The sequence below is a fragment of the Eurytemora carolleeae genome, unplaced genomic scaffold (assembly GCF_000591075.1).
Source record: "Eurytemora carolleeae unplaced genomic scaffold, Eaff_2.0 scaffold566, whole genome shotgun sequence".
NCBI classification, from domain to species: Eukaryota; Metazoa; Arthropoda; class Copepoda; order Calanoida; family Temoridae; genus Eurytemora; species Eurytemora carolleeae.
Genome location: NW_019396457.1, coordinates 153,118 through 162,894, shown reverse-complemented (window position 1 = coordinate 162,894; position 9,777 = coordinate 153,118). Strand labels below are relative to the sequence as shown.

At 33.9% G+C, this 9,777-nt stretch overlaps 2 protein-coding genes across 12 annotated transcripts; both read right to left on the bottom strand.

Annotated features, from left to right (window-relative positions):
* LOC111703640 (dolichyl-diphosphooligosaccharide--protein glycosyltransferase subunit DAD1) lies at positions 1-1,919 on the bottom strand. The gene is made up of 3 exons (XM_023475650.1): positions 1,764-1,919; positions 1,088-1,192; positions 1-201 (listed from the first exon to the last, which is right to left on the bottom strand). The coding sequence occupies exons 1-3, from the start codon at positions 1,884-1,886 to the stop codon at positions 88-90; spliced, it is 342 nt and encodes a 113-aa protein (XP_023331418.1). The 5' UTR covers positions 1,887-1,919; the 3' UTR covers positions 1-87.
* A 173-nt stretch (positions 1,920-2,092) lies between these two features.
* LOC111703637 (STAM-binding protein-like A) lies at positions 2,093-9,639 on the bottom strand. 11 transcript variants are annotated; one of them, XR_002765652.1, is made up of 11 exons: positions 9,534-9,639; positions 9,010-9,141; positions 8,333-8,431; positions 7,750-7,851; positions 6,835-7,419; positions 6,538-6,633; positions 3,924-4,058; positions 3,309-3,399; positions 2,876-2,992; positions 2,510-2,577; positions 2,093-2,378 (listed from the first exon to the last, which is right to left on the bottom strand). XR_002765652.1 is itself a non-coding variant. In XM_023475647.1 (10 exons), the coding sequence occupies exons 1-9, from the start codon at positions 9,614-9,616 to the stop codon at positions 2,915-2,917; spliced, it is 1,401 nt and encodes a 466-aa protein (XP_023331415.1). In that variant the 5' UTR covers positions 9,617-9,639; the 3' UTR covers positions 2,093-2,378; positions 2,898-2,914. The 11 variants fall into 11 exon arrangements, 8 of the variants coding, with proteins under 8 accessions (XP_023331415.1, XP_023331409.1, XP_023331412.1 ...); XR_002765653.1 differs by having other exon boundaries at positions 2,510-2,567; XR_002765654.1 differs by having other exon boundaries at positions 2,510-2,567; positions 2,898-2,992.
* Between the last annotated feature and the right edge of the window lie 138 nt (positions 9,640-9,777).

Below are 9,777 nucleotides of genomic sequence, written 5' to 3'. Positions count from 1 at the left end.
TCAAACTTGAAAACTGAAAAACTTAATTATTTCAATAAAACAAAACAATAAATGCAAAATATGCGGAGTTGTCCCATCTTCCTATCTCTAGCCCAGGAAGTTGACGACGATGAGATGAAGGATGACGTGAGCAAAGATAAAATCCGCGAATCCACGTTCAGCTGATATTGAACCAAACTGTACTTTGTTTGCCGGGTTTACCTGAACAAACATATAATTCAAATTCATTTATTGTATAAAAAAGGCTAAAATGCAACTTCAGTGGATCTACGTTTGAGAGTAATTCTGATAAATTAAGGTTTAAAAAGTTTAATTTTATAATTAATCAGTATTTCTAAGATTTGAACGAACTAATTTACAAAATTGCAAGGAAGCTAAAGAGAACATTTCTACCGGAAAATTTTCAAAAATATTTTTTTTTTAAATAAATAAAAATGTTAACATTTTTCAAAATGTGAAAAAAATCCAGACTATTCACTAAGAAAATAAAGCTTGCCTAACCAAAGACTTTTTAGACTGGATATCTAACTTAAATCCAGGACAGGTTGACCGGATATCTACCATAAATCAGGGACAGGTTGACCAGACCTTAAACCCGGGACTGGTTGACCAGATATCTACCTTAAACCCGGGACTGGTTGACCAGATATCTAACTTAACCCCGGAACAGGTTGACCAGATATCTACCTTAAACCCGGGACAGGTTGAACAGATATCAACCTGGAGACCTTTGAACTGGACCCGGTTGACCGGATGTCTACCTGGACAACTTTAACCCGGGACAGGTTGTCCGGATATCTACCTGGAGATTTTAACCCGGTACAGACCGGATATCTCCCTGAAGACCTTTGATCTGGACCAGGTTGACCGGATATCTACCTGGAGATCTTTAACCCGGGACAGGTTGACCGGATATCTACCTGGAGACCTTTGAGTCGGATCAGGTTGCCCGGATATCTATTTTGAGATCTTTAACCCGGGACAGGTTGACCGGATATCTACCTGGAGATCTTTAACCCGGGACAGGTTCACCGGATAACTACCTGGAGACCTTTAACCCGGATCAAAATGACCAGATAATATCTACCTGGAGCCGAAGGCAAACTCCCAGGACAAATGATGCAACGCATGAGATGAATCCGCTGAGGAATGCGTTGAAGGGAAAGGTTCCCACGAGACAGCAGTACACAAACTAAAACATAAATCAATCAATCGCAGACATGTACTTTAACTTTTAAAATATAAGAGAAATTAAATTTGGGACTAGACTTCCAATTCATTTACTTCGGTACTACCACCAACGGACAAATAATTCAAATTAATCTCAGCAGTCGCAGGGTGGCCAAAACTTTTTTGAACCCATCCGTACAAAAATCCGTACATTTTCAGAAGAAATCCGTACAATTTTTGAAAAACAATCCGTACAATCCGTACAATTTTTTTTTAAAAATCCGTACAATCCGTACATTTTTTTAAACCAATCCGTACATTTTTTTAAAGATCCGTACATTTTTTTTAAAAATCTGTACAATCAGCACAATTTTCGAAAAAAATCCCATTTTTAAAAAAAAAACATTAAAATTCAATTTTTCATTCATTGTCTTTTGTGTTCAGTTCATGTTCCATTTGAAAACTCATTTTCCCCCTTAGGCAGGAATTTACATACGTTTTATAAGATTGTATTCGGTTTTTGAGGAAGATATATTAATTTTTGGATAAAAAGTATCAAATAGAACAGTTCCAGTATTTTCTCTCCGACTAACCTGGAACACCCCGGTGAAGAAGACGTAGACAAGGTACGCATCGATAATCTTGAGTTTCTTGGGCGTATTATTCGCGTACTCATCATAGAACTTGTTAACAACTCCGCTTAGACTGGCAGCCATTTTTAATCTGTAATTTCAAATAATTTCAATGATAATAAAGCTCTGATTATCAATATAACAATGTTCGAATAATAATAATATATAAATCTCGTCTACAGTAAATGCGTGTAAATTATCAAAAAAAAAAAAAAGATAAACATGAAGAATATGAGTATAAGTAGTTTTATTATATCACCGAGAAATTTAGATTTAGCACTTTAAAAAAGCGAGCATGAAAAATCAAATTAAAAATGTCGTAATAAGTTAAATTTGGCAACTTTAGGAAAATGAAAATTTTTTGACTAGATGAAAACGATTATAACAGATTCCTTTACAAAAGGTTTGAAGATTTATTTTTGGTCGATTTTTTTTCATCCTATTTTTGGTAGATGATATACCCTAAAAACTTCTTGTGCTGTTAAAAATATGCAATCAATAGAATTTTGAAAATACAAAAATTGAAAATATCTCGTGCTTAATTAGTTGAAAAACTTATTAATGAAGTTGATCCAGCTTAAAAACATTTCGGTTTTTTATGGCTTTCGACTCTGACAAAAGATGTCTGCATAAAAGTTATTATATTGATTTTCTTTTTTCACGCCTATATCTTCTCTTAAAGTAAATATTTGACATGATGAATCTACCTGACAGCCAAAAAAAAAGGTAAAATGTTCGAAACCGGATTGTTCAGGATACCGAACACTTAAAGGAACTGTAAGCGTAATTTTAAGTGACCCTCCATGCAAAGTTGGCAATACCCGATTCGCAAAGGTACCCTAAAAAACGTTGTCTGATCAAGAATGAATTAGGTATCCATGTTTTTGTTAACTTTCATTTGCAGTTTCTATGCATAAGTGAATTCACAGAAATAAAAACTTTTCGAGTCAGATAAACGAGATAAACGAGATAAACGACGTTATCTTCCACTTTTATCAAATCAAGTTTGCAAGGGTACCGTTGTAAATCGGACATGCCTTTCTTTGCACAGTTTCGCTTGAAATTACGCTTACAGTCCCTTTAAAATTGTGAAACCTGAAACTATAAATATTTCATCTGAGATCTGTGACTTGAATCTCCAGTGTAGGATCTACAGTAACGTGGGAAGCTTCGGAGAACAGCGGAGGATCCTGTCATAAATAATCGTCTTACAGTGGTGAATATATTCCACTCCACACCAGGAAAAAACTAAATTTTTCCCACACCCTTTACAGGGGGGGGGTGAATTTCAAGTAAATATACATTCTTGTATTTTATGAAAATTTAAAATTTGCAAAGGGATTAAAAAAAAAATTAAATTTTAAGTTCAAAATAAAAATATTGGTTACAAATCTTAGATATAAAAATAAATACTTCGATGTATTTATTTTTACAAGTATTTCACTATAGTGTGTGTGTGTGTAGGGGGGGGGGGTATATATCTTTAGAATTGAAAGAATATTATTCCTTTGAGTGTGGATGAAAGTTCTCCAGGTTGCAGTTTCCTATTTCCTGGAGTCCTTGTTCTGTTAATGATAGGTATCCTGTTTCTCCGAACCTAAAGATCAACTGGTTAATGATAGGTATCCAGTTTCTCCGGAACTAAATATCAACTGATTAATGATAGGTATCCAGTTTCTTCGAACCTAAAGATCAACCGGTTAATGATAGGTATCCAGTTTCTCCGAACCTAATAATCAACTGGTTAATGATAGGTATCCAGTTTCTCCGAACCTTAAGATCAACTGGTTAATGATAGGTATCCAGTTTCTCCGAACCTAAAGATCAACTGGTTAATGATAGGTATCTCCGAACAAGATCAACTGGTTAATGATAGGTATCCAGTTTCTCCGAACCTAAATATCAACTGGTTAATGATAGGTATCCAGTTTCTCCGAACCTGAATATCAACTGGTTAATGATAGGTATCCAGTTTCTCCGAACCTGCTTTTTAGGCTTATTTAACACAAAATTGTGGAAATTTAGTTAATTTAGGTTAGGTTAGGTTAGGTTAGGTTAGGTTAGGTTAGGTAAAACAAACTCAATTTCAACTATTTACGAAGTTCGAATAAAATGAATTACTTGATACTACAGACGATAGCGATGAACTCCTTCAGCATCTTCTGGTACTCATACTGGTTGTGCATATCCACACTGGAGAGAAACACGTCGTAGGCCGGGTGGGTGTGAATCCAACCAACCATTATAATATCCTCCCTAGACAGTGAAGATTTGTTTTATTATAATTACTATCATTTTCATTATAATTATTACTATAATTATTATAAATATCATTAATTATGTTTACATCAATTAAAAATATTATTATCAAAATTATTGAAATTGTCTGAACTCGTAATTTTGATATTTTTTGACATATTTTAGAAAAGTTTTTACTTGGAACGGTAACGTAATAATAAGGACTGTCTAAACATTGAAGAAGAAAAAAATTAAATACTTTTCAAAGACAATAACATTTTCCCAATAATTTTTTTCATTGTAGAAAAAAAAGCTTCGTATACTTACTTACAAACAAAAAATTCGTTTTGCAAAATGACCCTTGCTTAAAAACTCCCCCCCCCCCCTCCAAATTAAATAAATTTCATTCAAAAGTTTTTCCCTTCACAAAGGATAGTTTTAAAATTGATAGAAATAAAATGATTTCTCATCTTTTTCCAGCTGGAGTCGGAATTTGAAAAAGTTTCAACTCAACTTTGTTAGACGGAGCAAAACAAGTTGGCACTGCAAATACAATATAGAAAAGTTGGAAGAATGAAAAGTAGATTTTTATCAGGTTGGGTTCAATTCTTTCCAGTTCAATTGTTCCAACATTCATTCAGGAGATATAAGAATTTTTTCAGATCTTTAAATATTGTAAACCTTCATAGTTCACTAAACTAATTAAGCAACCTCTTAAAGGGACTGTAAGCGTAATTTCTATGCAAAGATGACAATGCCCGATTCACAACAAATGCCATTAAAAGCTTTTTCTGATCAAGTATAAATTAGATTTCCATATTTTAGTTTGTTTAAACTGTTTATTTTCATTTTCAGTTTCTTAGCGAAAATGCAGTTGTGCGAAAAAAAAAAGAAATTATTTTAAAACCAAGGTGTCTTAATTCAGTCAAATATTAAAGTGGCAGTAAATCATTCAAAGACAATTCACAAGAAAACATTCAGTAAAAAAAGTGAAAATATAACCAAATTGTTTTTGAACAAATTTAGATATCAAATGTCTTAATCAGGTTGCAAAGATAAAAGGATTTATAAGAGTTTGATAATGAAAGTGTTTAGTTCAATTAGTTTACGAGTTTATAAGCCTTTCAAGTTTTGATCTTGAAAACTAGAAGGTAAAAATGAAGAAGAATTTAATTCGATCAAAATTCCGAGTTGAGAAATGTTTCCCCGATTGTTTTGCAATCTTCATTGACCCAAGGAAGGGAAGGCAACCACATCAGTTTTTCTTCCGAACCACAAATGACGTCACAAGATCAACATCACGACATGGCGCTCACTAATTTCTCCTTCTGTTGAATTTGTGACGTCATTTGTGGTTCGGAAAGAATTTAGCTGAGACCTGCCTTCGCTCTCTCCTGACCGAGAAAGAAATTTGGCCGAGGAAAAAATCTAATTTGTTTTTCTGAAGTTTATTAGAAAACCATTTTACTTTAATTCTAATCTATCATTTAAAAAGACTTCAATTGCCCCTTTAAGATGGAATGCCTGTTTTACAATGGTACTTTTGAAACCTTTACCTGAAGCGCAAGAAATGCGCAAGTCTCGTTTGCAGAGAAACCGCAAATTAATTCACCGTTTAAAGAAACATGGATATTCATAATTCATTTTTGATCAGACACACATTTAAGGATACAGTTAAAAATCGGGCATTGCCATGTTTGTATGGAGGCTCAATTGAAATTAAGCTTACAGTCCTTTTAACAGCACTGCACAACTTATATTTCATTTAAGATAAACTATAGTAATACTTATTTCTAAAAGTAAAGCTACTCAATTTTTACTAATGTGTATAATCTCATTTGATCAATATTTTGGAAGGTATCGTTATTTATCTAGCTTTAAATGTGTTTACTTATGATAATTTTCCTCCCATTGAGCCTGCGGTAGAAATGCGCAAGTCACTTCTGCAAAGAATCCACATTTTAACGATTTCATTGCACATCTATAAGCTTCGGGAGTAATTACAATAAAAAATAATAAAATATGGACATTGCACACTGCACATGTCTCTTTTTACCTTTTAAGACACATAACATTATATTGGACCGTGCAGGTTTATAGATATAGTTATCAAGCTCTTTTTTAACTTAATATTAACACTTGTTGCAAACGTTCTTACCTTATCTTAAGACTTAAGTTGGACACAGGTTTATAGAAAAAGTAACCAGTCTCTCTCTTCACTTAATATTAACACTTATTGCAAATGTTCTTCCTTACCTTATCTTAAGACGTATAACATCATAATTGGACCGTGCAGGTTTTAAAAGATAGTAATCAGTTATTTTTTAACTTATTGTTAACACTTGAAAATGTTCTTAACTTACCTTATCTTATGACGTACAACATAATATTGGACTGTGATATTACAGCGGTACATTGTACGACGGCAGACAGCCAACTCTGGCGAAGATGTCATGTTAGCTGGGTCGCAGGTCTTAAAAGAGAGTATGTCACTTACTTGTCGTATAAATCAAATAGTTCCTCATATCCTTCAAGATCACATCTATCAGATTTTCCAGTTTGCTTTGGGATCAGTAGGTGGGTCACCGTAAACCTAGAATAAATACTTTAGGTGGGAAAAAAGTGCGTTTTTACACATTCTAGACTTCGTTTCCAATCACAAAATAGTCCAAAAATAACTAATGTCGAAAATAGAGCGAAAAATGTTTGCAGACAGATAACTAACACAGGAGACTATTTTCTTTTTTTTTGGGGGGGGGGGGCGGTTTCAAAATTTTAACAAATAATTATTTACCTATTTTTCGCCAATTTTCCGCCGAGCATTCCAAGAGTTTCAATATTCTTATCTGAGTTTGGTTTGGCTAAAGCTAGAAATCTTTGAATTAATTTTTCCGGAACTGTTACTCCGTGCAGATCTTTCGGAGCAAAATCAGGTTTCTTGGATCTATCCGGGATAACGGGACGGATTTGGGACCCGGAGTCGGGACGGATTTGGGACCCGTAGTCGGGACGGATATGGGACCCGGAGTCGAAAACGATATTATTCTGAATACTGGAGCTAGGTTTGGCGGATCTATCAAAGGCAGGGGGCAGAGCCGGGGCGGATGCATCTGAACGAAACCGGTCCAGCGCTGAGGCAAAATCTTCCTTTGGTTCTTCATAAGACGGAGCTGAGCTGGGTTGAGGCGAATATTGATCTGCCACGGAAGCATAGGATGGCGGAGCCTCGTGGGAAGGACTGGGAAGATAATTTTCCGGATTGTATTTTGCAGGTTTCGATGTTTCTCCAGCTAGCTCTCTATTTATCTCTTCCTGAGCTAGGATCGCGAACTGACGATCCTTCTCAATCATTTCTAATCGCTTCAAATTCTCCGCCGCCCTACGACACATCAATGTAAAATACTATCAATTTAAATGAGTGAGTATAAAAAAAATATTTCAAAAGAAATCCTTCGTAAACCATGGAAAGATCGAAAATTTTGTGTAGATTATTCTTAATCTTGAATGCTTGATCTCGATATCCAATCTGGGCACTTTAAAGTTTAAGGATTAATGCTTGATCGCTATCCCTGTAGGGTTCTGAATACCCTGAATATCCGGAGATCTGCATAGGATGGAGATCAATACTTTATACCGAGATTAAACACACACAAGTTCTGACTCATGTTAATAATTAATATTTTGTTCAAATGTGCATTGTGTTCATTACCGTCTTCTGTTCAGTTCTTCTTCTTCTCGTTTCCTTATTTCTTCGTCTCTAATTCTTTCTTCCTCTCTGATCAACCAATCTTCATGTTCTTCTTGAAATATTCTAAAAAATATATTAAAAAGTAAAACATTTAATTATATACTTTTTTTTGACAAATTTCCTTTTAAACCATACATAAATTAGGTTGATCTCGTTCACCTATATATTAAAACAAGACATTCGTATATATGTTCCCTATTGCCGGCCAAACGGCTGGAACGAATGGGCTGACATTATTTGTGGACACTCATTTGTAGCATGGGAGTAGCATAGGCTAAAAATGATTGAATTAAAAAATTTTTTTTTTAATAATTTATCTATATATTATTTTTACCACAGGCAACGCTAGGCCCTTCATCTAGTAGTTAATAAGAGAGAAAATAATTTTATAAATCACATTTTTTTTAAAAGTATGAAAAAGGATGAAAAAACTGGCCTTTTCAAGCCCGGTTTTTAATTCCTCCCCCCCCCCCGGATCTCCAAAAAACATCCCCCCCCCCTCGACAGCGAGATTCTTAAAAATACACACCCCTGACTGACCCACCTGTCAAGTTTGGATTTGGTTTCCTCTGTTAATGAAAGAACAAGTTTCAAGGTTTCTTTAGTTTTCCTTTTCTCCGCTGGCAGAACCTGGCCAAAATCTCTAGAAAATGCGTCATACAAAATTTACAAAGCGTAAAAATACTGTAACGCATTAAACAAGAAGTCTTCCTTCTAGGATTAAAGATGCATTATTGCCATTATTGTAAGGACGACAGTCACCTTTTCTCTATTTTCATGTATATAAGATGGAATATGGCTAAAAAAACGAAAAACCCCGTCATAAAATAAAAACTAAAAAATATTGGCAAAATAGCTGAGAATCAATCAAAAAAAACACACAAAAAAATTGTAAAAAAAAAATTAACAATTAGATTATAAAACAGAAACCCCTTCTTTTCTTTTAAGATGAGATGAGATGAGATGAGATGAGATGAGATGAGATGAGATGAGATGAGATGAGATGAGATGAGATGAGATAAGATAAGATAACAGGAGAATAACAGGATACTTTTAATGCAGTTTAATTATGTTAACCACTGTAACTCCTACTACACTTCTATAGGGGTCCTTGGAGTAATCCAAAAGCTAAACTATAAAAAAAAGAGGTTCGCTCAGTAAATTTTTTAAAAAAACATAAATTTGAGTTTTTAAAAATGCCATGACATATTTGGATTTAACCTGTGCGTCATTATTTTCTCAAGGAAGAGAGTAATATATTTCATGTAGAGGACATAAGTAGCCTCGAGGTTACCCTCGTTCAAGTGAACCTTGGCCATCCTCAGCATCTCTGTACCAGACCGGTAATATCGTCTAATTAATCAAATAATAAATAAGTTAAAAAAATTATCAATCGATCGTCCAATCAATCGATCATATTTAATTTGAACAAGGAGACACTTCTGGAAATTTAAGTCAATCTTCTTTCTTCTTCACACAATGAAATAATCAACCAATGAATATATCATTTAATTAATTTATCAATCAATCAATCTCAACCAACCAACCAATTCCAATCAAGAAATTGATCAAACGTGTAAAAATAATAAGCTACAAAAGTTTAATATTTTAAACTTAATTTGCAAAAATAAATAAATTGCTAACTTGAATTCGAGATTTGACACAAGGGGGGGAGGGACTAGGTTATTTTTAATATCCTTACATATGTTTCTAAACGTATAGCAGTAGTTCAATTTAATTTTGACCTGATGGGTATATTTGAATCTATTGAAATATCGGCGGCCTCCGCCAACCTTCTTAGCCTCTGCTTACTCTCTAGTATTTCCATCTTTCAGATTATTTATATCATCTGGAATATTTAGATTATTTAAATAATCTTGGAGAATAAGATTAACTGGTACATTTAGACCAAGATCATTCGAAGAAGATAATGTTATGATTATCTATATTATTCAGAAGATCAAGATTATCTATATCATTCAGAAGATC